Source organism: Saccopteryx bilineata, chromosome X, assembly GCF_036850765.1.
Source record: "Saccopteryx bilineata isolate mSacBil1 chromosome X, mSacBil1_pri_phased_curated, whole genome shotgun sequence".
Classification (NCBI taxonomy): domain Eukaryota; kingdom Metazoa; phylum Chordata; class Mammalia; order Chiroptera; family Emballonuridae; genus Saccopteryx; species Saccopteryx bilineata.
The window spans coordinates 7,858,175-7,884,946 of NC_089502.1; the positions used below are offsets into that span (position 1 = coordinate 7,858,175).

The 26,772-nt window shown below is 40.5% G+C and overlaps 2 protein-coding genes across 9 annotated transcripts in view; one reads left to right on the forward strand and one right to left on the reverse strand.

Moving 5' to 3' along the window:
- The window catches only part of LOC136316972 (integrator complex subunit 6-like), a 482,266-nt gene that overhangs the window by 335,878 nt on the left and 119,616 nt on the right, over nucleotides 1–26,772 (reverse strand). The window lies entirely within an intron of this gene.
- On the forward strand, nucleotides 4,231–24,537 carry ZNF449 (zinc finger protein 449). Of its 6 annotated transcripts, XM_066249526.1 has the most exons (6): nucleotides 4,284–4,298; nucleotides 5,537–5,666; nucleotides 6,330–6,775; nucleotides 8,355–8,559; nucleotides 20,323–20,436; nucleotides 20,626–24,537. In XM_066249526.1, exons 3-6 carry the CDS (start codon nucleotides 6,422–6,424, stop codon nucleotides 21,507–21,509), a joined length of 1,557 nt encoding a protein of 518 aa, XP_066105623.1. In that variant the 5' UTR covers nucleotides 4,284–4,298; nucleotides 5,537–5,666; nucleotides 6,330–6,421; the 3' UTR covers nucleotides 21,510–24,537. The 6 variants fall into 6 exon arrangements, with proteins under 6 accessions (XP_066105622.1, XP_066105623.1, XP_066105625.1 ...); XM_066249525.1 differs by lacking the exon at nucleotides 5,537–5,666 and having other exon boundaries at nucleotides 4,231–4,298; nucleotides 20,626–24,536; XM_066249528.1 differs by lacking the exons at nucleotides 4,284–4,298; nucleotides 5,537–5,666 and adding an exon at nucleotides 4,396–4,791.

Below are 26,772 nucleotides of genomic sequence, written 5' to 3' on the forward strand. Positions count from 1 at the left end.
AAAATGTTCAATGTCACTAATCATCAAAGAAATGTAAATAAAAACGACAATGAGATACCACCTCACACCTGTATGAATGGCGCTCATTAACAAATCAACACACAGGAAGTGCTGGCGAGGGTGTGGGGAAAAGGGAACCCTCCTGCAATGCAGACTTGTGCAGCCACTATGGAAAAAGATATGCACTCCTATGTTTATTGCAGCATTTTCTATAATAGCCAAGATCTGGAAACAGCCCAAGTGTCCAATAGTGGACGAGTAAATTAAAAAGCAGTGGTACTTATACACAATGGAATACCATGCAGCTGTGAAAAAAGAGGAAATCTTACCTTTTGCGATGGCATGGATGGACCTGGAGATTATTATGCTCAGTGAAATAAGGCAGGCAGAGAAAGACAAATATCATATGATCTCACTTATATGTGGAATCTAATGAACAAAGTGAACTGAGGAACAGAATAGAGGTAGAGGTGGGGTCACAGGGAGCAGAGGGACAGCTGTTAGAAGGAAGGGGGATGAGGGGATGGGATCAGAGAAGGTAAAGGGATTAGTGTTACTATATATACATAACAGAGAGATACAGATAACTGGACAGCAAATCCTAGAGGGAAGGGGGGCAGGAGTGAGTGGTAGGGGGCAAAGGCGGTATAAATAGGGATATGAGTGTATGGGGTTGAGGGTGTTATATTCAGTGGGAGAGGACACTTAAATCCATCTTAACACAATAAATTAAAATTAATAAAAAATTTAAAAATAGAAGAGATATGCTCAGTATCTGGCATCATTCCCACATTAGATCTCTGACCTGTGGAATGAGAGGTAATACAGTGAGAAAGGCCAACTAGAGCTCACTAGAACTTACTTTACCTAAGAAAAGAGTATTTAAAAAAATACCACATTCCTGGAGGTATTTTAGAGATTAATGATACCATCTAGAACCTGAAATGTGCAGGGATGGTGATTTCCACTACATCCTCATTCAACTGACCTATTTAGCCTGTGTAAATACAAGGTGGATCTTGGAGGCTAGGACAGTAGTTTATTATAAACCTACTCTAATTGTAGCTACTATTCTAAATGTGATCTCATTATTTGGGCAATTTAACAAATCCCTTTGTACCTGTCATGCAGCTTATTGATCTGACAAATGCTTTCTTTTTCCTCTACATAACTGTTAGTATAACCATCAGAAGCAGTTTGCTTACAGCTGGCTAGGCCAACAATTCATCTTCATTGTCTTACCTCAGGAATATATCAACCTCCCAACCCTATGCCACAATTTAGTTTGTGGCGATCTTGAGATCTTGGTCACTCTTCCCTTCTTCAAGACATCACAAAGTTCTATTATATTGATGATGATAAACTGAGTGGACCTACTGAGCAAAAAGTAGCAACTACTCTAGACCTCAAGGGTTCCTTGAGTGTCCCTGGGCTCCAGCTTGAAGTTCAGTAATTTCCATGCGGTTAGCTAAAATAAAGGCTTCTTCAAAAGCACTTCTGTTCCAACCCATTGTTTGTAACCTGGACCCAACCTGTACTCATAATAACAACAGGGCCCAGGGAAATGATTATGGGAATCTGAGGGTAAACCTTCAACAGGAAGACAGTCTATTTGTTTGGATCCAACAAGATAAAAGGATGGTTTAAACTAGGAAAGATTTTGGACACCTTGTCCGTGACTGAAAATGTGTGTATGTGACTGTGTCTGGAGAGTGTGAAGTAAGGGTTCTTGCCAGTGCACACCTTACCCTGCATCTCATCTGATATACTTCACTTTCCCTTTCACTCCCCATTTTTCCAAGACACTCCCATTTCTCACTTCTGGATAAGCTAACTTGGGGGCACTGAACTCAAAGCCTCAGTTCCAAACTGTTTTTCTAAGTTCACCATTAACTGAGACCCAGCTCTTCAGAGGCCAGACTGCTGACCCTAGTATAACAAGAACTAACAGTTTAAGCATTAACTACGTGCCAACAGTGTGATCAAAACATACTTGCTATCCTACTCCCCCTTTAATCCTCAAAACAATCCCCCAAGCCATTTTACCAAGAAAGAAATTGAGGCCCAAGGAGGAACTGCAACTTGTCAAAAGTCACATAGCTAGTAGTGAGCAGCCAGCAGAGCCAGGATTTGAACCTCTTTTATCTAACTTCAGAGCTAACACTAACTATTGCAGCAGCAACAAGGACTCTTTGGAAACAGCCACCTTTCACTATTCACTCTGTGTGCTTGGCAGGAAACATGTAGGATGAAAGTTCCAGACTAAACTACAAAAAGTCACGTAGCCATGGAAAATCAACTCAGGACAATTAAGACATCTGAATGGGGAAGTAAGACTCTATGATGTTGCAGTCTTTGGGGCTAACCAACCACAGGTGAAACCCCTCTGTCTCACTCATCTATTTCCCACAGGCTCTCTCTGTGTTAACTGTAAGATTCAGAGCTTCTTTGCAGCTCTGCACCCTGCAGTGGATCTCCTAGATGGGATGGTCAGGAACTGTTCCAACACAAGCAGATCCAGGATCTGCTTCATGGTGTGCATCTCAGGCCAAAGCCACCCACCCATGGTAAAGCTCCAGGAGCTGCCTGAGGGTTTCTCAGGGACCAACAGCAGAACCCACAGAAACATAGGTGGGAAGCCTCTATGCTAGGCCTTTGAATGGCAACACCTCCTGGTTCCAGATGCAGGAATGCCTTCATTTCCACAATCAGGGGCCCTTTTTGTTCCTGAGAGCCAGAGCCAGATTTCATCATCAGACTCCCAGACTACTTTGGCCCTGAAAGCAATCGCAACTGCCAAGAAAATTGCCCCAACACCTCTTGCAACAATGAACAGCATGTGCAGGAGTTGGCATGCCCTAGGCTCCATGTTCCAGTTCAAATCAAGTCCTCGCGAAGCTGTTTCCAGAACTTTGGCTTCTGTAAGTTTGGGAAGGTGGTGAACCTGCTCCCTTGTCTCATTTCCACCAGGGCCTGTGGAAGACACAAGGGAAGGCTGCTCTCTCCTCTCTCTCTTCAACCCATACAGGCTAGATTCTGGTCCCATGTAAGAAGTAACAGCACTAACGTTTGGCATCCAAAATCAACGGTACTTCTCTGAACCAAAGGGACGACAAGTTTACCAAATGACAATATAGAATCTGGCTGCCCTTCAACTCGCACTGACCACCCAGACAGGAAATTTTGACTCCAGGGGTTGGACCAACAAGGGACCAATTGGAAGACAATGAGGAAAGAACATCGGGCAAACCCAAAAACGTAACCTTCTGGTGGCAGCTGAAGGGTGAGAGAAATACAAAGAGTAGGTAAGTAGAACTTCTGGTCCTTAAGAGCAGAAAATAAAAAGGTAGATCAAGGCTATTATGACCTGTGAGCCAAAGACAAGTCACAAAGAAGGCTTATTAAAATGTGAATTCTAGAGCTATTGGGAGATCCATGGGAGCCCCTAAAAATATATGATTTTCTAACAAGCTCTGCCTAGAAATTCTTCCTACATAGAGAGGTTTGAGAATCACTGGCCACTTTATAACAGATTCACAGGAGGTCAATGTGGACCACAAGTATGAATTTACCTGCTGAGATGGACTCTCTATGCTCAAATCAGGACATACATTTTATAAATAATAAGAGCTTAGCAGCCATTTGCTGACAGGGGGCTTACACAGGGGAGTTCAGACTAAACATTGAGCTTCCCACACTCTTCTTGGTTTGGTTAGGCCATCTGAGTCAACCACTACAGGGAAACTCTGGTTTTCTCTTTCCACCATTGGACTGAGTCCTGCCCCTTCCTATCAAAATTGCATATTTGGATACCTCATTTACATAAAGCACACTTCATTGAGAACCTGAGCAAGCAGTTTCACGATAAAAGGCAGCTTCCCCTTTATCTCAGTGGAAAACAAATTAAGTTGCTACGTAAATCTGTGTCTCCTGGGCTTCAGCTCCTTCGGGGGCAAATAAAAGCTTTCTATTCTTTATTACAGTCCAAAATTTATTTTGGTTTACATCCCCAACCGTTCCGATTACTCTTCAGCTGATGGGAGAGAAAGCCTGGCTAGAAGCAAGAACAAGACAGGCACCACCCAATCCCCTGGGATTTAGAAGCCTCTATGACCGGAAATGAAATCTCTTCCAAAGAAAAAGCCCTAACCCCAATCACGTCAACAAGCTTTTGCCCACCCCACACTCAGAGGCGGTTGGCCTGAAGACTGCCGGGAGTCGTAGTCCGCTGCGTGGTCTCGCGCCTGCGCATTGGGCAGTGCACCCAGTGAGCTGGAAGAGCTGTGGACTCCGAGGCGGTAAGTCCTGCAGCGTCCTAAGGGCGTGGCTGTCTCTGGGGCGCGGGGAGTGGGGCTCCCATCCCGTTTAGGCTATAAGAACTGGCCGCCTCCAGGCCTGAGCCAGCAGTGGTCCCCTGTCTCGCCAAGGTCCCCGCTGCCACTGCTTCCAATCCAGCAGGGCCTTCCCGGGGGTCCTCCGAGGCTGGCGGCGCCCCTCCAGGAAGCGAGAAGTCTTCGCCTGGGAGAGCGCTGGGGCCGCGCCTTTGCCACCAGCATCCAATTTTAAACTAGCTTTTAGTCATTTAGGGAATTGTCCCCTTGCATTTCCCCTAGTGCCCTCTTTCCTCGACGCCCGGTGCCTGTTTCCCCACGGGCCCTGGGAGCGCGCGTTCATTCAGGCGGGTTTGGAGAGAAGCCATCAGCCCCGAGGGGAAGTGAAGTTTTCTTCCGGAAGGGCGGATGGAAGGAAATCTGGAGAGTCAGTTCCGTGGGAGACGGGGGTAACGTGTGGGTCAGTACGGGGAGAGCGGCCACCTGTGAGGCTGGAGTAGGGGAAGGTGGGGCCCAGCCTAAACCATGGATGCCCTCCAGCGACCCTTAGGTGCCTAGACAGGGGAATAGAAGCTCCCTAGGAATGAGTTCTTGCGAGCAGAGCCGCCTCTGAGCTGGGCACACTGCTGCTCCCTTTCCGTGCGACTGGATCCGCCAGACGCATTTTATGAAGAGGATGTTACAGAGACAGGCACTAGGTGTCATTGAACAAATGAGGTGGGAACACTGTGTCGTTTTTTGGTGACTGGACAGGAAGAGACTCATGAATATTTTTTTTCTCCTTGATCGCGTTCAGGAAAGAGGACAGGCACATGAGTTGTGTGGGTAAATGCAGAGAGGACCCATAGCACATGGGTAGGTACCGGTCTTCACACCTGTGTAGACATGGTGGAGACATGTGGGTGACCGCCTATGACCTGAGGGATTGCACTAAGAACATTTGGATCTTTTTAGACATGAGCACTTCACGAGTCTATGGTTTCAAACCTCATCACCATTTCCCTCTGGCGTTTGTTATGGTTCCTGGGACACGTTATTCAATCCTTCTGTGCCTCAGTGCCCTCATCTGTATTCAAGGCATAATACTAGTACCCACCTCCTTACATTGGGTGAGGGCTAAATTAACTAATATATGGAGGAGTCTTGAAACAGCAAATGGCTCATAGCATACTAAATGTGATAACTGTACTTCGTTATTAACGCAGACCAGATTCCTGATGTCCTGCTATGTGCAGTGTGTTTTTCTCATGAGAAAGCCACTTGGAATGTCATTGCATGATGAGGGTCATGGTGATGTTGGCTGAACTACACATACTTGGAGTGGAGAAGAATGAGGTATTGATGAGTTGCTGCCTTTGGAAGGCTCTCACTAAGATGCTGGTGATTGAAAGTACTGAGAGTTACTCAAAGCTAGGTGAACTTTCAGGGTTACTCACCACTGTTGTAAGTATTACTCCCCGGTATTTCTCCTCTGGCTCACCTATATTCAGAAACACCAGAAAATTGTTATTAGATTAGGAGTGGGGGTCTAGACCACCAGATCTATAGGGGTTAATTTAAGGGAAAGGATTTTCCCTTAAATTAACCTTGGGTCCAAGGAATTCTGGAACAGAGATGTCCAAAAGAACTTGCAACAATGTCTACTGAGCACTTGAAATGTGAATAGTATGAATGAGAAACTGAATGTTTATAGTTAAATAATTTAAACTTAAACTGTCACATGGGACTATTGACTACCATGTTGAAGAGAACAGTTCTAAAAGGTCCATGGATGGTCTTGAAGATTTTGTGAACTTTTTGAAACTGGATGCAGAATTTGAAGTGTTATGTGCATTTTCCTAGGAAATGAGTCCATGGCTTTCATGAGATTCTCAAAACTACTGAAAAGATGACAAGCTGCTACTTTAGGACTTTGGTGAAAAGTGAGCAGTTAAGGGAGGTAAGGATGACCTCTGGTAACCACTGCTGTTTCTCCTTTCTCACTTGCCCTTTCCTCAGCTGTAGGTCCTCCACCCAAGAAGTACACAAAGAGACAAATTGGAGTCTGACACTTCAGGCCCTGTGAAATTAAACATTGCTGGAAGGGGGCAATGGCTGTTGCCCTGGGGTGTGCAATCCAGGCCTCCTTGAATCAGGGCTCGGTGTTTCAAGAGTACGACACTGACTCGGAAGTCTTCCGTCAGCGCTTCAGGCAGTTCCAGTACAAAGAAGCAGCTGGGCCTCATGAAGCTTTCAACAAACTCTGGGAGCTATGCTGTCAATGGCTGAAGCCAAAGCTGCGATCTAAGGAACAAATGCTGGAGCTTCTGGTGTTGGAGCAATTCCTAACAATTCTGCCCACAGAGATAGAGACCTGGGTGAGGGAACATTGCCCAGAGAATAGGGAAAGAGTTGTGTCACTGATAGAAGACTTACAGAGAGAACTTGAGATACCAGAGCCACAGGTGAGAAAAGAGTTGGGGATCTGGGTAATTATACAAAAAGAAGTAGCAAACACATCTGGTACTGGATTAGATATTTTTTCTTTTTGTAAAACAGAATTTCCCTGCGGTGATTTTCATGTTTTTGTTTTTTGGAATCAGCATATGGGTCAGTGACTTTCAACTATTAAAGCCAACACCTCATATATTTGGTAATGTCACCTTTACTATCCTAAGATGAAATTTATAGATAATCTACTAATAGATACTAATTCAAAACCATAAATATAATCAGTGCTGTACAGTCTGTGGGCCAAAAGCAGCCCAAGGCCTGTTTTTATGCAGCTCATGAGCTAATAATGGTTATTACCTTTTTAAAGTGGTGTTTTTTTTTTAAAGAATATACAACATGACCCAGGAAGCTTAAAATATTTACTATCTGGTTCTTTCCAAAAAGATCTGCCACCAGAAGTCAAAGCAGGGTTTAGAAGTAATAGAAAAGCAACATACTGTTTTACAGACAAATAAGCATTTCAGCATACACCTGTCTGGTCTTGATTGCACCGGAAGTCCTTACGAAGTTGTCCGATGCTTGCCTCTCTGCCTAAGCTCACTGTGAAGGGGACAGGCAGAAACTCAGACCGATACAGCTTGAATACTATGAACAGTATTGCTGCTGGTTATGTGATTTTCCAAAGTGGCAAATAACTCTTGAATCTGAACAGTTAGTAGTATAGTCTTTCTTTGATTTCCAAAGTAATGCTTTCCTAGAAAAGTCAAATCAAGCTAAAATTTGTAAAAATATTTTGTGATTGACTAAAAAGGTGAGGTTCTTGACAGGTTCTTTTTACCTATGTGGATATTTGAGGGGGGCAGTCCAAAGTTGGTAGGGACCTGGAGCAGGTCCGCACTGTGCATTATCTATACTCCCATCTCTGCCCACTCAATTCTGATAGCCGCCACCTGCCACCGTATTCTAAGAACCACCGAGGAAAACCTGTTGGAGGCTTGCGATAGCTGAGCACAGGCCGTCATCTTTGGAGAAGGGAGGAAGTGTTTCTAGTTGGGCATGAGGGGCGCTGCAGTCTTGTGTGTTGATGGGATTCGGTAGTTAGCCTGTACGGACAGGACTCTGTTCCCAAGTTTCCTGCCTCCAAGATGGAATGCCTTTACGGTTTCCCTTCCCTTCTGTGTCTCTTTGTTTGGCTTATGCATGAGATTTTTTTTCTTCGTGTGGTCTTATCCTGCATTGTCAGTATGACAGGCACCAGCCAAGTGTGGCTCTGGAGCACTAGAAGTGTGGCTGGCCCAGATTGGGTAGGCTGCGAGGATAAATGCATACAGCACTCAGAAGACTTAGGGTGAACAATGAGGTAGATGACATAGCTCATTAATAATTTTGAATGCTGCTTACATTATGAAATTATGCTATTTAGATATATGTTGTTAAATAATGGATATTGTTAAGATTGACTTTACCTATTTCTTCTATTTTTCATATGACTGCTGGAAAATTTAAAATGACTTTGGTGGCTTGCATTATATTGCTACTGGGCACAGCTGGTCTAGACTTTAGAGTGATGGGCTCTGGCATTTCCTCCAGATTGATAGGCAGGAAATACTCTTGGAAGACTTGGCAGCAGTTGGAATGGCAGACATACCACCGAACATCCAACTGGAGGTACCCCCTCTCCAAGCAATGGGACCTGTCTCCGAGGCCCCAGTGGCAGAGGCGTGGATTCCACCGGCAGGGTTGCAGGAGCTGAGCTACGGTGCTGCTGGGGAAGGCCAGCCCCTTCTGGACCCTGGTAAGACACGGGTTTTATTTCCTTTCCTTGATTTCTGTTTTTGGAGCTCAGAAGCTCTCCAGGGTTGAGGTTGTTTAGAAACACCAAATATCTGATGAAAATGGACCACTCTGTTAAAGATTAGGAGGAGGAAATATCTGGGAATAACCAGCCACAAAGTATATTAGATTGATCAGGATTCAAAACCTGTTAAGCTAATGAACTTGCTCAAGAGGCCTATTTTTCTCTTTTTTTTTCTTCTTCTTCTGTGTGTTTGTGTGTTATACACATATCTTGGATTAACTTCTTAGCCATTTTTGCATGTGCACTTCAGTGATAATGTTGTGAAATCATCACCACCAACCATGCCCACTATTTTCATCCCTTATACTTATCTCAACAATAACTGCCCATTTCCACCTCCTCCCAACCCCTGAACCATCATTCGGCTTTTTGTCTCTATGAATTTGATTATTCTGTGTACCTCATATAAATGGAATCATGCAGTACTTGTCTTTTTGTTACTGGATCATTTCACTTAGCATATTGTCCTCAAGCTTCATCCATGCTGTAGCATATGTTAGAATTTCTATGCTTTTAAAAGCTTATTAAGCCTTATCAGGCGGTCGCACAGTGGTTAGAACATCGGACTGGGACACAAAGGACCCAGGTTTGAAACCCCGAGGTCGCCAGCTTGAATGTGGGCTCATCTGGTTTGAACGAGGCTCACCAGCTTGAGCCCCAGGTTGTCGGCTTGAACAAGGGGTCACTCAGTCTGCTGTAGTCCCCCTGGTCAAAGCACATAGGAGAAAGCAGTCAATGAACAACTAGGGAACTGCAACGAAGAATTGATGTTTCTCATCTCTCTCTCTTCCTGTCTGTCTGTCCCTATCTGTCCCTCTTTCTGTCTCTCTCTCTCTCTCTTGCACACAATAAAAAGCTGAATAATATTTCATTATGTATATACTGTACTTGGTTTATCCATTTTATACTTGGGTTGCTTCTGTGTTTAAACTATCATAAATAATACTTCTCTGAATATGGGCGTACAATTATCTCTTTGAGACCCTGCCTTTACTTCTTTTGAGTATTGTATAGCCAGAAGTACAATTGCTTGATCATATGATTTATTCTATTGTTAATTTTTTGAGGAACCACCATACTTGTTTCCCACAGTGAATGTACCATTTTATATTACTACCAACAGTGTACAGTCTTTCCAGTTTCTCCACATCCTTGTTAACACTTGTTATTTTCTGGTTTTTTTATACTGACATTCCTAATGGTGTCAGGTGGTATCTCATTGCAGTTTTGATTAGCACTTTCTCAATGATTACTGACGTTGAACATCTTTTCATGAGATTGTTGACCATTTGTATAGCTTCTCTACTTTTTTTTTTCCTCAGTCTGGATGAACATACTTTATTTAGTTATTTTGTTTGTTGGTTGGTTGGGTTTTTTTATTTTAATTGGATTTATTGAGGTGACACAAATTAATAAAATTAGGTAGATTTCATATACAATTCTATAATAGATCATCTCTATACTGTATTGTGTGTTCAGCACCCAAAGTCAAGTCTCCTTCTATCATCATTTATCTACTCTTCACCCTCTCCTACCTCCCCACCCTTTTTCCCTCTCGTAATCACCATACTGTTGTCTGTGTCTATGAGTTTTGGGGATATTTTTTTGCTTAAGAATATCTGTTCACGCCTGACCAGGTGGTGGCACAGTGCATAGAGCATCAGATTAGGACGTGGAGGACCCAGAGTGGAAACCCTGAGGTCGCCAGCTTCAGTGTAGGATCATAAACATGATCCCATGGTCGTTGCCTTAAGCCCAAAGGTCGCTGGCTTGAACCCAAGTTGCTGGTTTGAGCAAGGGGTTACTCAGTCTGCTGTAGCCCCCTGGTCAAGGCACATATGAGAAAGCAAGCAATGAACAACTAAGTAGCCATAACGAAGAATTGATGCTTCTCATCTCTTTCCCTTCCTGTGTGTCCCTATCTCCCTCTCTCTGTCACACACAAAAAAGAATGTCTATTCAAGTCTTTTGCACTTTTTTTTTGTATTTTTCCAAAGTGGGGGGGGGCAGACAGACTCCCGCATGCGCCCAACCAGGATCCACCCGGCATGCCCACTAGGGGGCGATGCTGGACCCATCTGGGGTTGTTGCTCTGCTGCGATCAGAGCCATTTTAGTGCCTGAGGCTGAGGCCATGGAGCCATCCTCAGCTCCTGGGCCAACTTTTCTCCAATGTAGCCTTGGCTGCAGGAGGGAAAGAGAGAGACAGAGAGGAAGGAGAGGGAAAAGGGTGGAGAACCAGATGGGTGCTTCTCCTGTGTGTCCTGACTGGGAATCGAACCCAGGGCTTCCACACACTGTGCCGACACTCTACCACTGAGCCAGCCAGCCAGGGCCTAGTCTTTTGCACATTTTAAAGTGGGTGTTTTGTTCTCTTTGTTGAATTTTAAAGTTCTCTATTATGGATATTAATCCCTTATCAGATATATAATTTGAGGATATTTTTGCATTCTGTGGCTTGCCTTTTTTACTGTTAATACTGTCTTCATGGACAAATTTTTAAATTTTTTATGAAGTACTGTGTCTACTTTTTCTTTATTTTATTGCCTTTTTTTTTTTTTTACAGAGACAGAGAAAGAGTCAGAGAGAGGGGTAGATAGGGACAAACAGACAGGAATGGAGAGAGATGAGAAGCATCAATCATCAGTTTTTCCTTGTGACACTGTAGTTGTTCATTGACTGCTTTCTCATATGTGCCTTGACCACGGGCCTTCAGCAGACCAAGTAACTGCTTGCTCGAGCCAGCAATCTTAAGTACCAAGTTGGTGAGCTTTTTGCTCAAGCCAGATGAGCCTGAGCTCAAGCTGGTGACCTCGGGATCTCAAACCTGGGTCTTCCATATCCTAGGCCAACGCTCTATCCACTGCACCACCGCCTGGTCAGGCTATTGCCTATTTTCTTCTTGTCACATTCAAGAAGTCATTGCCAAATCTAATGCCATTAAGCTTTTGCCCTATACTCTTGTTAAAAGGTTTATACTTCTAGGTCTTCTGTTTAGGTCTTTGATTCATATTGAGTTCATTTTTTGCAGATGGTGTTAGATAAAGGTCCAACTTTAATTTTTTGTAGGTGCATATTTGGTTTTTCCAACACCATTTCTTGAAAACTGTCTTTTTTCCATTGAATAATCTTGGTATCTTTGTTAAAAGTCATTTGACCATATATTTGAAGGTTTCATTTTGGGCTCTGTTTTCTATTCTGTTTGTCTATATGTCTGTCTTTATACTAGTACCAAACTGTTTTGATTACTGTAACTTTGTAGTAAATTTTTGAAATCAGGAAATGTGAGTCTTCTGGCTTTGTTCTTTCTTTTTACGGTTATTTTTATCTATTTGAAATCCCTGGAGATTCCGTATGAATTTTAAAGTGACTCATCTATTTATACAAAAAATAATTATTTGAACTTTGATAGAGACCACATTGACTCTGTAGATTACTTTGGATGGCATTAACATCTTAACAATATTAAGTCTTCTAATCCATGAGTGTGGAATATATTTCATTTTTTATGTCTTCTTTAGTTTATTTTACCAATGTTTTGTAATCTCTATTGCACATCTTTCACCTACTTGTTTAAGTTAGTTCTTAAGTGTTTTATTTTGTTTGATGTTGTTATAAATGGAGTTGTTTTCATAATTTCCAGAAATGTTCTTTGTTCATTGTTTGTGTGTAGAAATGAAACTGATTTTTGCATGTTTGTTTTGTGACCTGGTACTTTAATTCATTTATTAATTATAACAGTTTTTTAAAATAAAATATTTAGGGTTTTCAGGTCATATAATTTACTAATAGAGATAATTTTACATGTTCCTCTCCATTTTGAACACCTTTTATTTCTTTTTCTTGCCTAATTGTTCTGGCTACAACTTCCAGTACTGGGTTGAATAGAAATGGACAAAGCAGGCATCCTTACCTTCTTCCTGATCTTAAAGAAAAATATTTCATTCTCTCATAATTGAGTATGATATTCCCCGTGTTTTGTTTTTTCATATATGGTTTTCATTATGTGGAGGTAATGTTCTTTTCCTATTTTGTTGAGTGTTTTATCATGAAAGGATATTGAATTATGGAAAATACTTTTTCAGCATCAATTTAGATGATCATGTTTTTTATTCTTCATTCAGTTAATGTGGTGTATTACATTGATTGGTTCTCATATATTGAAACATTTTTGTATTCTAGGAACAAATACCACTTGGTCATGGTGTATAATCCTGTTTTTAAAGTTATTTTTTATTTTTCAATTGCAGTTGGCATACGGTATTATATTAGTTTCACGTGTATACCACTGTGAGTAGACATTACATAAGTTACTAAGTGATCTTCCCTATAAATCATATGCCCATCTCATACTATACATAGTTATTTATTATAAAATTATTGACTGTATTCCCAATGGTGTACTTTATATCCCCGTGACTACTCTGTAATAACCAATTTATACTTCTTAATCCCTTCACCATTTTTACCCATCCCCAGCCCCCATTCTGATCTGGTAGTTGTCAAAATGACCTCTGTATCTGTGAGTCTATTTCTGTTTCACTTGTTCATTTATTTTGATTTTTAGATTCACGTGTTGATAGGTGTGTTTTTATTGCCATTTTATTGTTCATATTTTTTATCTTTTTTTTTTCTTAAAGAAGACCTTTTGACTTTTCACGTAATATTGGTTTGGTAGTGATGAACTTTAGCTTTTCCTACTGGGCAGAATAATCTTGATTGTATGTCCCTGCTTTTCATTGTTTTGAATATTTCTTGGCAATCCCTTCTGGCCGCAAAGTTTCTGTTGAGAAATCCACTGACACTATGGGAACTCTCTTGTGGATAACTAACTGCTTTTGTCTTGCTGCTTTTAAGATTTTCTCTGTCTTTAACCTTTTCCATTTTAATTATGATGTGTCTTGGTGTGGGCCTCTTTGGGTCCATCTTGTTTGGGACTCTCTGCACTTCCTGGGCTTGTATGTCTACTTTCTTCACCAGATTAGGGAAGTTTTCTGTCATTATCTTTTTCAAAGTGGTTTACAATTTCTTGCTCTCTCTATTCTTTTCCTGGGACCCCCATCGTGCAAATGGTGGTATGTTTGAAGTTGTCCCAGAGGCTTCTTACACTCTCTTTTTTTCTTTTTTATTCTTTTTTCTTTTTGCTATTCTAACTGGGTGTTTTTTGTTTTCTTATATTCCAAATCACTAATTTGATTATTGATGTCATTTACTATATTGTTGATTCCCTGTAAATTATTCTTCATTTCAGTTAGTGTATCCTTCATTTCTGACTGGTTCTTTTTTTATGGTTTCTGTATCCTTTTTCATGCTGTTGAAGTTCTCACTAAGTTTCTTGAGCATCCTTATAACAATTGTTTTGAACTCTATATCTGGTAGTTTGCTTGTCTCCATTTCATTTAGTTCTTTTTCTGGAGATTTCTACTATATTTTCCTTTGAGACTTTTTTCTTTGTCTCACATTTTGGCTGTTTCCATATAGTAGATAGAGTTGCTTCATTTCCCAGACTTGATAGAGTGGCCTTCTGTAGTAGGTGTCCTGTAGGGCCCACTGGCACACCCTCCTCAGTCAGTCGAGCTGGGTGCTCCAGGTGCACCCCTGTGCGGGCTGTGTGCACTATCCTGTTGTAGTTGACCATTGATTGCTGTTGGCATCCCTGGGAGGGACTGACTCCCAGGCTGATGGAGTGCTAGTACCAGCTGTGACTACAGCAGAGGAGCTGCTCTGTAGAAGTCAACCCTATGGCCAGGACTTTCTTCAGTGGGGCTCTGGTGCTCACTGAGTCCACCCCTTGAGTGTGTTATACATGGAGGTGGTAGGGTTTTAATTCAGCATTCTGTGAAGCTGTCCACTGGGTGCACTGGCTCTGGGGCCCCTCAGTAGGTACCCTCAGTAGGGGCCCCTCAGTTAGATACCACCTGTTCCAGGCCTAGGGCCACCCAGCATAAGCTACAGAGTAATCTTCAGATGACTGCTACTTGTGCTGGGCTTGGAGGTGCCAAGGCCAGCTGCCACTAGTGCCAGGACTGAGGCCATTTAGAAATAGGTACAGGATACTCAGAGACCAGATACAACTCGAGAGATTTTAGAAAAGTCCAAAGCATGAGGTGAGAAGCCAGTTGTATGGAAAAGCCACTGTAACTGGCTTGGGTGGGCCTGCAAGTTGTTTGGGGCAGGGTCTCAGGGAATCACTTGGCCAAGGCGAATAGTGTAAGCCAGGTTGATGGAGACTCAGATATGGTGCCCACCTGTCACCTCTGTCAGGATGAGGAGGTCTTAGAAAGTAACAGTGGGCTTTGCCAGCACTTTTTTCTAGCACAAAGCTTCCTCACCCCAGCTCTTACCTTGATGTAGAACAATTCAGTTCCTTTCTGGTTTCTTTCAAGATGCTGCCTCAAGTGTTGGATCTCAGAGAAGTGAATCTATATAAGTCCATGCATGAGCACTTTAAGAAGAACTGCCTGGAACTCTAGCAGCTTCTTCCTCCCTCAGCCTCAACCTCTGCATGCTTTTACAGCCATAAGTTATGGGGACTTATATACCTGTCACTGGAACCCTGGGCTGGGACCCCTTACTCCTCAGTGAGGACCTCCACAGAGATATCCCTCCTGATTTTAAACCACTACATGTGGGTATGAGACCAGATCATCCCTCTTCTCTACCCCTTTTACCAGTCTTGATGTGGCTTCATCTTTAAACTTCTAGTTGTAGCACTTGCTGTTCATCTAGATTTCAGGCAACTCTGAATAATGGTTGTTTTATAGTTTAGTTGTAATTTTGATGTGGTTGTCAAAGAATCTGAGTATTGCATTTAACTGTGCCATCATCTTAATCAGAAATCTGTATATTGCTTTTAATATGCTGTGGAATTTGGTTTACAAGTATTTTGTTCAGGATTTGTATATCAGTGTTCGGTGGGGGAGGGATTGTTGTGTATTTTTGTGTTTTTTTTTTGTTTGTTTGCTTTTCTTTTCCTTTAATGTCTTTTTCTGGCTTTGGTATCATGGCAATGCCAGTCTCATAGAATGAGTTAGGGAGAGTTTCTTCCTCTAATTTTTTTTAATAGTTTGAGAAACATTGGTATTAGTTCATCTCTAAACGTTTAATAGAATGCACCAGTGCATCCATCAGGCTCAGGGTTTTTCTTCATCAGATTTTTTATTATGGAGCGAAAAATACGGTAGTTTCTGATTCTCAGTACTCTACCAATGTTATTCAATTTCTTGAAACTCTTACCTTATCTATATCTTCTGTTAATAATACACTTTTTTTCTCTTTTCTCTGACTTATAAAATATTGTTCACACTTGTTCTATTCCTGTCTATATAACTCATATTTGTTCTCATTCTAATTTATCAGGTCCTTTGGCTGTAAGTAATCAATTTGTGAATCAATTGCTTATAGGTAATATCTCCTCAACTACAAATTTTCATACATGTACTCATCTTAATTCTGCTGGCCTCCGCAAAAGGTTTTCTTTTACTAGACAACAGGATCAAAACATTGTGAGCCATTGCCCCACCTGTAGTCCTCTTACCATTATACCCTTTTCAGAAGGAATTAACCCTCATGACTTGCATCCTAATCAGGTTTGGCAAACAAGTATAACCCCTGTTCCTTCATTTGGGAAACTCTGCTATGTTCATGTTTCCCTGAACACTCTTATAATTTTTATGGGCCATACAAGCTACTGAGAAATAAACACATCATGTTATCCAACATTTTTTAGAAACATTTGCTGTCATAGGCATCCCTTGAAACATTAAAACTGACAACAATCCTGCATACACCTCCTCTACATTTTATCAGTTTTGTCAATGATGGCAAATTAAACATACAGCAAGCATCCCTTATAATCCTCAAGAGCAAGCCATTTTTGAAAAAGCTCATCATACATTAAAGCCATATTACTTAAACAAAAAAGGGGGAATAAGGGAGAACCCCCTAGGATACAATTAGAGCTCTCTTTACTTTAAATTGGACATCAGAAATGATGCCACTGATACAACTGCTGAACGGCACCACCTGAAACAGCCTTTAACTATTAATCACAGCCCATTTATTGGAAAGATGATAATGGGCAATGGAAAAAGGGATTAATCAGAATATGGGGGCGAGGATTTACTCTTATCTCCACAGATCCAGGAGAGCAGTGGATACATTCCAAAAAATTGAAGCCTTGGCATGAGACAGAAGTGGAAGAGAGGGAAATTTGACATCTTTGAACTGCCGGAAGAAGAAATGGAGAGGCTAAGCCTAGAGCCAAAGGTTATCAGAGAAGTGAAGATGAAGACAACCACAACACAAAAAGCTGAACCACCTACCTGGGGCAACTGAAGAAACTTACCCAGGAGGCTGAAAATGTTTTAATAGGACTAAGACTCCTAAAATGTCCTCGACTCTGTTTCTGGCCATGTTGGCCATTCTGTCTGTAACAGAAAGTGGAACTAACTATTCTTACTGGGTTTATATTCCTAATCCTCCTTTAAATAGACCTGTTAGTTGGGAAGACACCCCTTTTTCTGTTTGGCTTCCAGGACCATTTGATGGCCATGGACCCTTAAGGCCTAAAGAAGAGAGTTGGGTTATATCAAATTATACTGCGGGCTCAGATAGATTACCCATTTGTATAGGTGCAGGAAATCATTTTTTAAAGATAAAATCACAAGGTTGTTTACTATAAACAATGGGTCACATCACCTTATTCTTTATATATCATATTATAAGGGTGGACCTTTCAGAAGGAGTCATCAAATCCCACCACTGATAGTGCTCCCACTCTTCCTAATTGTCAACAAAAGTGTGCTAATGGTATAGATGGTTGTATAATGTGGAAAACATGTAAAGGAGAAATTGGAAGAGTACTTCTTAATACTTCCTATGGGAGCGACATTGATTGGGCCCTGGTTAGCTCTGCTCGGACCAAATATTCTTTACATATGTCAACTTGAGAAAGAGAGAATAGCACCCTATGTACCAATAGCACTGAAGAGCCTATTGTATGGCACAGTGGAGGAATGTATCCGCTGGCTCCTCACTTTATAGGAGGACCTATACATACAGATTAATGGAAAATTAGAATAGATTTATATCATACGAGTGCATGGAAAGGTTCATACATTAAAAGTCAACCAGGAAACTATTCGTTGACATTTACATGCAATGAATCATAATATACAGGCTTGTGTATGTCTCTACTTTATATGTTCATTATTGGCCCTGTGTTCTGGAATCAATTAATCTCATTACTTGTGTGAATTGTTCTTTTTATACATGTCTCATTTCCTCTATTAATATCAATATGTTGATTCTGTTTATATACTTAAAGCTAGAACAGGAGTCTGGATCCCTGTTCAGATACATAGACAATCGCAAAACTAGCCTGAAATGTATTTAATCGATGAGGCTCTAAAAAAATATTACATAGAGGAAAATGTTTCATAGGTATGTTAATTGCTGCTATGATTGGAATTATAGCTATCACAGCCACTGCTGCAGCAGCAAGAGTTGCTCTTTGTCAATCTATACAAAACACAGAGTTTGTACAAAACTGGCATGAACACTCTGAAAAATTATGGAATAGTTAAAGATTGATTGATAGTCATACTGAGTCAAATAGAGGATTTACAACAGGCGGTAGTACTATTGGAAGATCAATTGGTAAGTTTAAAACATCAAATAAAATAAATGTGATTGGAATATTACTACCTTTTATGTAACCCTGCATCCATATAATGAGACTAATTTTCCTTGGGATAAAGTTAGAGGACATTTGCTTAATCAAGGTAATATATCTATGAAAATACAACAATTGCAACAAGATATATATGACACTTTCAGAGAAGGATTGGAATTGCTTTCTGGTGCACCTTTATTAAGTAGTATTGCTGATGGAACTAAACCCTGTTAAACATTTACAATTATTAGGAGCTTCTACAATAAGCACATTAATTGTCATTGCTGTTTTATGTTTTTGTATTTGCTTAGTCTGGAGAAGGAGCAGAAGCAACTTGCACATTCTGAAGGACGAGCCTCCTTGTACACCATAATGTTGCAGAATGAAATAAACAAAAAAAGGGTAAATGTTGGAGGAAAGCCGAAGCACCCAGTGACTTTCTGTTCCCACCCTGAGGAAGTGAAGGTTGAGGCCAAGTACTCATGACTGAAAGCAGTCACGTCCAGGGAAGGCCCAAGGACATGAGTGTGCAGCCCAACTGGAGCTTTCTGCAGGCCAGGAATCAGACAGACAGATGGTGTTTGTTTCAGAAAGGGCAAGAGAGGTCTAGTCAGTTTTGCAAAACAAAGTAATAAAATTGTACACTGTATTCTGCTTGTTAGTTTCTCACACAAAAAGACATATTTCTCCTTAATAAATTGGATAACTGATCTCTCTAAGGCATCTCAATCCTTTAGAGATTGGTGTCTTCCACTTTCAGTATCATTGCTGTCTCATTTCTTTGTGGCTCCTCTTCATGAAACCCTGAACGTTAACAACAGTATGTAAACATCCTGCATTTCGATATTCAATCGTCAGTTTCCAACCCACACTTTACTGCATGCCAATATTCTTTGTCAGAGCTGAGGAATACAAATAAGGGGTGTGACAAGAGCATTTGAGCCACAGGGGCTGTCAATGAGGAGAAGGGTGGTAGGATGTAAGAGGAGAACTTCTGGTTGTCCTTAGATTGAGAATGAGAAACAAGGAAACACTGTTAGATGGATATTTGGGTAATATCAAGAGAATACACTTCTAGACTTCAGCTGAAACAAACGTAAAGACTGATTTTGCTGGTTGCAAATCCAGTCAATATCCATTTTAATTTGAAAAATCTCAACTGAAATTATCCCAGTAAAGTTTCATAACTCCTACTTTTACCTCTGTCTCTTAACTTGGTGCTCAATAGTAGCGTTTCTGGGTTGTTGTTGTTTTTTTTTTTTTGTTTGTTTGTTTTTGGTATTTTTCTGAAGCTGGAAAAGGGGAGAGACAGTCAGACTCCCGCATGTGCCCGAACGGGATCCACTCGGCACGCCTACCAGGGACAACGCTCTGCCCACCAGGGGGCGATGCTCTGCCCCTCCGGGGCATCGCTCTGTTGCGACCAGAGCCACTCTAGTGCCTGGGGCAGAGGCCAAGGAGCCATCCCCAGCACCTGGGCCATCTTTGCTCCAATGGAGCCTTGGCTGCGGGAGGGGAAGAGAGAGACAGAGAGGAAGGAGAGGGGGAGGGGTGGAGAAGCAGATGGGCGCTTCTCCTGTGTGCCCTGGCCAGGAATCGAACCCGGGACTTCTGCACACCAGGCCGACGCTCTACCACTGAACCAACCAGCCAGGGCCACGTTTCTGTTTTAATATGCTAAAACTTTATGAAGATTTACTTCATAGTTTTGCTTTAACCTAATTAAATCTATTATCAGAATAGATACAGAAGCAATTCAGTGCAGTGATTTCAGCACAGGGTTGGTTCCCTCTTCTTCCGTAGATTAGAGGAGAATAGTTTTGATTGGAACACAAAAGGATGTTCTGTCATTTCTGTTTTATTGTTATTTTTTTTAAAAGACTCTTGTAAAAGATTCCAGGTGAAATAATAGTAATTGAGGTAGAAATATATATTAAACATCCATATGTCCAAGATATCAGCCTGACCTCTGGAAAAACCACTGGTAACCCAAACAATTATGCTTCTTGTCTCTCTAATGACCAGGATATTCGATACCAAAGCTTGATGTGAGCTTTCCATTGGAGCACAGAGAAGAGGCATGGGTGAAGGAACTACAGGATTCCAAAGAAATTAAACAATTACTTGAGTCCAAGATAGGTAAGTAATTGTTCACTGATACTAGAGAAAAAAGAAAAGAAAAAATTCAACCTTAATCAGAGTAAAGAGTTTAAATTCTATTTAGGGATTTCTGTATCCCTACTGGGAGTTTAATAAAGCTTTTCATTTTTCCTCATGTTGTTCTCTGTGGGACACAGTGACATTTGCCGTTTCTGTTTCTTCTCCCAGGTTTTGAGATTGGGATAGGAAATGAAGAAGATACTTCAAAACAGAAAAAACTGGAAAATATGTACCCATTTCTTGTTACTTTAGAGGGAAATGCTCTCCATGGTCCTGGTTTGCAAAAAGACTATGTACAGTTAGAAAATCAATGGGAAAAGCCCCCAGAGCATTTACAGACAGATTTGACAAAACTTGTACATCATCAGAATCCTTCTGCAGGAGAGAAACCTGAGAGCTCTAGCTTGGAAGAACCTCTCAACCCAAGAACCCATAAGAAAAAGAGCCCAGGAGACAAACCTCACCGATGTTCTCAGTGTGGAAAGTGTTTTGCCCGGAAGTCACAACTTACAGGGCACCAGAGAATTCATTCAGGAGAGGAACCTCATAAATGCTCTGAATGTGGAAAAAGATTCCTTCGCAGTTCAGACCTTTACAGACACCAACGACTTCATACAGGGGAGAGACCTTATGAATGCACTGTATGTAAAAAGCGATTCACTCGGCGCTCACACCTCATAGGACACCAGAGAACCCATTCTGAAGAAGAGACATACAAATGCCTTGAGTGTGGGAAAAGCTTTTGTCATGGATCAAGTCTTAAAAGACATCTGAAAACTCATTCGGGTGAAAAACCTCATAGATGTCACAATTGTGGGAAAAGTTTCAGTAGACTGACAGCTCTTACTTTGCACCAGAGAACTCACACTGAAGAGAGACCATTTAAATGTAATTATTGTGGAAAAAGCTTTAGGCAGAGACCAAGCCTTGTTATTCATTTAAGAATTCATACAGGGGAGAAGCCATACAAATGTAGTCATTGTTCTAAAAGCTTTAGACAGAGAGCAGGCCTAATTATGCACCAAGTCACTCACTTTAGAGGACTTCTTTAAGAATTATTAAAGGAAAAAAATTATTAAAGGAAACAGGTCATACAGAAATTGGCACTAACCCAAAATAACTTAACCTGAAGCAGTCTTGTTTGTCTTGGAAGAATCTTTCTTGTTTGTGCTTATAAGAACAGCATTTTTTTTTTTACTATTTGAAAAACCCATCTTCCAAGGTATGTGAATTATATAGTATCCATCTACTATTGCAACTTTCCTAGATTTGATGTATTCTTTTTTAATGACAATGAAAACTGTGTCCCAAGCCAACTGTATCATAGATGTAAGCATAAAGCTTATAGGGTAGGGTCAGTATAATGGATAACCATATCTATCTGACATATCTATTATAGCAACACCATAATTATTCTGCTGTCATTATTAAAAGTGGTTGTTAGTTTAAAGCTTTGTGTTCCAAGTGGCAAGAAAGGAGACAGTGTATTTTGTCAAATAATAAAAATGTGTCAGGAACACATGGATAAAGAGGATTTCATTTGCCTCGTAAGAACTGGCTTATTTCCATTGAAAATTTTTATGTTTAAGGTATTAAGATTTTAACCTTTACTTAAGATTTTACAAAGTTAACATCTGCTTATGTGGCTGTCTGGAGTGAGGCTGTTTAAAGCTATTAATATAATGATTTATTTTGTTCACAGAATGAGTAAGCTCTATGTGGAAGAATCCATTTGACAGTTGCAGTGATACATGTAGAATCTAATTCAATTTAAATTGACAGAGGAGCCGGTATCCATTGCTTTTTATTCACCTCTGGTGTTGATCCATATATCTCTTAGTGCTTTTTAAGTTTTACTCATTCTTTAATTTGGTGTCTCCCTAAGTGTGTATCATAGAACACTTAGTTCTATAAGATATTCTGCAGGTAAGCTTGTAAATCCCTTCCTGCTGTTTCTTTCTGATTTACAGTGTACATCAGCATATGACGATCTTGGAGAGGTCCTTCATAAAGGTAGAAAAAGCACCTCTGTTAGCTCAATGTTTTGCAACCTATTTGACCCCAGAACATTTTTAAATGTACACCCAGGTAATAACCCACAGAACTAGTATTCTGCAAGTATTCCTTGGAACACATTACCTTTAACATATATTTCTATAGTTATCGATATAGTGTTAATACTCCTGTGCCTAGTTTTTTCCAGTCATTTGAAGGGTATTATGAAAAATTCTTTACACATACGTCTTTTATGTAATACACACATACACATGCACACACATCATTTTAAGGAGGTGAGGGTCACTAATTCAAATACTTTAAGTTGTTCCATGATTCTCAATCTCTTTGAATTTTACTTATCACATGCACATACATTGCTGTTCATATAAATGTTCTTGTTTAATCATGTACTGACTCAAATTCCTGTAGCAAGGGAAGAACTCTTTTTTCTAAAGTTGTTAATACATGAAAATATTCATTCAACCTAGTTCCTTGTTATAAAATACAAGAAATAGGACATTGGAAAGAAAGGGAAAATAGGTATTTTCCCTTTATGAAGATACCAGTCAGCCTTTCCTGAAACTAGAATTAGGGAAAGTATATTTTATCTATTCCACCCAAGTTCTTGGAAGTCATATTTAATATAAGTATTGGGGGGGTATCTACTTTGTGCCTAACTAGTCCTGTTATAGGCTTAATGGAAACTAGTAAAGAAATTAATTTATGGGTCAGGTTCATAAAGAGTTTATAACATCTGGTTAAACAAGAGTTGGAAAACAAATGGAAAACAATGCAAGAGAGTTTGTATTAAGTGCCAAATCCTATCAAGTGCTAGAGCCAGGATGTCTCTTTAATTCTTATCATCCTGGTCTCTGTGTGATGCTGCTATAAGTGCAGGGTTAAAACTGAGATCCTAGTAGGAATAGAATGTTATATGGGAGGAGTCTGAATGTAGAGATGGAAAACACTGAATGTTAATGGCTTCTCTTTTCTCTCTTGTGGAATTGCATTTTAACCAGAATAGTGCCTTAGAATGGATGTGCCCAACTGCTCTGTATCTATGCAATATTTTAATAAAGTGGAAATATATATGTTCTATCTGCTTCAGTCACATTAACTAATCGTTTTCACAACTTAGAGCTGCTTCCATGAGCAGTGGCAACAGGCACCACAATTGACTCCTGCCCCCACCATAAGCTAGAATCACTTTACTGTCTGCAACCATGGTGTTGGGTTGATGCATCATTTTTAGCATTTAATACAGTCAATATTAGTTCGTAGGGTTAGTTGCAGCCATAATATGAGCTATAGCCTGCCGCTCAACTGTATCATAAACACACATGACTGGGTTTTACAGGATAGATATATACACACATACACACATACACACACACACACACACATATATGTATAGACACACACTTGCGGCACTGAGTCAAGAAATACGCGAATTAGTGTTTGGATAAAGAGATCACAGAACATTGTGTGGATGTGCCTTATTATACTTCAGAAAGATAATGGGAAAATATAGTACCTTCCTCTTAAGTAATACAAAGGGCAAAAATAGTACTTATGTTATCAGTACTATGAAGATTAAATGAAATATATTTTGCCCAGGCCCTATACAGTGTAAGCTTTCAATAAATATTCAACATACTAAATTTTAATTATTTTGTTGTTTAGTAATAAAATCATTTAAGGCTATGGATTTCCTTCCAAATATGTTTTTTTTCCATTCCATAATTTTTATATATGGTGGTTGTATTAATTAGGATTCTCCAGAGAAACAGAAGCTAAAGTGTGTGTGTGTGTGTGTTTGTAGAGGGGGCTTATTATAAGAAGTGACTGACATGGTTATGAAGATTCAGAAGTCCCATAATCTACCATCTGCAAGCTGGAGAAAAAGAATGCCAATGGTATCCTTCAGTCTTGAGTCTGAAGACCTTAGAACAGGGGTCAGGAAATGTTTTGGCTGAGAGAGCCATGAACGCCACATATTTTAAAATGTAATTCCGTGAGAGCCATACAACGACTCGTGTACGTTACGCATTATTCAATAAAAATTTGGTGGTGTCCCAGAGGACAGATGTGATTGGCTCCAGCCACCCGCAGCCATGAACATGAGCAGTAGGAAATGAATGGATTGTAATACATGAGAATGTTTTAAGTTTTTAACATTTTTTTTTATTAAAGATTTGTCTGCGAGACAGATGCAGTAATCAAAAAGAGCCACATCTGGTTCGTGAGCCATAGGTTCCCGACCCCTGCCTTAACACCAGGGGTTCTGATTATATAACTTAACCAAAGGCCTGAGAACTGGGGGTGGGGTGGGGGAATGGGTGTAAATCACGAAGTCTGAAAGCCAGAGAACCAGAAGCTCTGATGTCTAACGGTAACAAAAGATGAAGGTGTCAACATAAAAGGTGAGTGAGGGAGTTCACCCTTGTTCTGCCTTTTTGTTCTATTCTGACTCCCAACAGATTGGATGATCCCCCCTACATTGGTAACAGTAGATCTCTGTACTCAACCTACTCAATCAAATGCTAATCTCTGGAAATACCCTCACAGACACACCCAGAAATATTTTACCAGCTATCTGGGCTTCCCTTAGCCCAGTCAAGTTGGTACATAGAATTAATCATCATAATGTCATTGATAATTTCAAAATTGTTTGTTATTACACTTTTCATTAATACTTCCTCTAACCCAAGAGCTGTACAATATTGCCATTTTCCACTTAATTTTTGGTTTTGCTGAATTGTGATTAGAAAATGAGGTTCACATACACTGTTGGTGGGAATGTAAAGTACAACCATTATGGAAGAAAGTATGGTGGTTCCTCAAAAAACTGAAAATAGAACTATCTTATGACCCAGCAATCCCTCTACTGGGTATATACCCCAAAAACTCAGAAACACTGATACGTAAAGACACATACAGCCCCATGTTCATTGCAGCATTGTTCACAGTGGCCAGGACATGGAAACAACCAAAAAAACCATCGATAGATGACTGGATAAAGAAAATGTGGCACATATACACTATGGAATACTACTCAGCCATAAGAAATGATGACATTGGATCATTTATAGCAAAATGGTGGGATCTTGATAACATTATACGAAGTGAAATAAGTAAATCAGAAAAAACCAGGAACTGCATTATTCCATACGTAGGTGGGACATAAAAGTGAGACTAAGACATTGATAAGAGTGTGGTGGTTACGGGGGGGGGGAGAGGGAGAGGGAAAGGGGGAGGGGCACAAAGAAAACTAGATAGAAGGTGACAGAGGACAATCTGACTTTGGGTGATAGGTATGCAACATAATTGAACGACAAGATAACCTGGACATGTTATCTTTGAATATATGTATCCTGATTTATTGATGTCACCCCATTAAAAAAATAAAATTATTTAAAAAAAAATAAAATGAGGTTTATTCTGTTTCTGTTTTAAAAGTTCATTTTTTTAAAAGATACGTTTGATAAAATTTAGTGAGTATTCTAAAAACCTTAGAAAATAAGGGTTCTATTTGTAAGGCACATATTTACAATACAGTATTGGACCCTTCAATTAGGTTAATGTATTTAGGGGTTTCCTTGTGCTTATGAAGGGACAGTGACACAATAGATTGCCTTGCTCCCCATTCGAAACATCTGCATTCCTGTATTCTCCATTCCACTCTTAAAAGTTTTTTAAACCCCATTTTATGGCTGTTCTATAGCAATTATTAAGAGCTTCGAAGCTGACAGTGAAAGCAGGAGGCTAAAGGACCTAGGAGAGACCTAGACCAGGGGTCTCCAAACTATGGCCTGGCCCCTTGAGGCTGTTTATCCTCCCCCACCACACTTCCGGAAGGGGCACCTCTTTCATTGGTCAGTGAGAGGAGCACATTGACCATCTCATTACCCAAAAGCAGGCCCATAGGTCCCATTGAAATACTGGTCAGTTTGATTTAAATTTACCTGTTCTTTATTTTAAATATTGTATTTGTCCCCGTTTTGTTTTTTTCTTTAAAATAAGATATATGCAGTGTGCATAGGGATTTGTTCATGGTTTTTTTTTATAGTCCGGCCCTCCAATGGTCTGAGGGACAGTGAACTGGCCCCCTGTGTAAAAAGTTAGACTGACCTAGACTTTCCACACCAGGCAGAGAAAGCTCTCCCTTGGGGTTCTATACTGGTCTGTCCTGAAAGCAGAGAGAACCTGCCATGGGACTCTTAGGTTTCTTCTGAATCAGTGGGGATTGTTTCATAGTGTGCTTAGAAGGTTGTGTATGCTGAAGTTTAGGTAATCAGGGAACACACAGTTGAATCA

What these genes read in the sequence shown, in the direction of transcription:
- ZNF449 (XM_066249525.1), top strand. Translation starts at nt 6,422, where the DNA reads ATGGCTGTTGCCCTGGGGTGTGCAATCCAGGCCTCCTTGAATCAGGGC. An exon ending in TTGAGATACCAGAGCCACAG is followed by an intron (nt 6,776 to 8,354) that starts GTGAGAAAAGAG and finishes CATTTCCTCCAG; the next exon opens with ATTGATAGGCAGGAAATACT. An exon ending in ATTACTTGAGTCCAAGATAG is followed by an intron (nt 20,437 to 20,625) that starts GTAAGTAATTGT and finishes TTCTTCTCCCAG; the next exon opens with GTTTTGAGATTGGGATAGGA.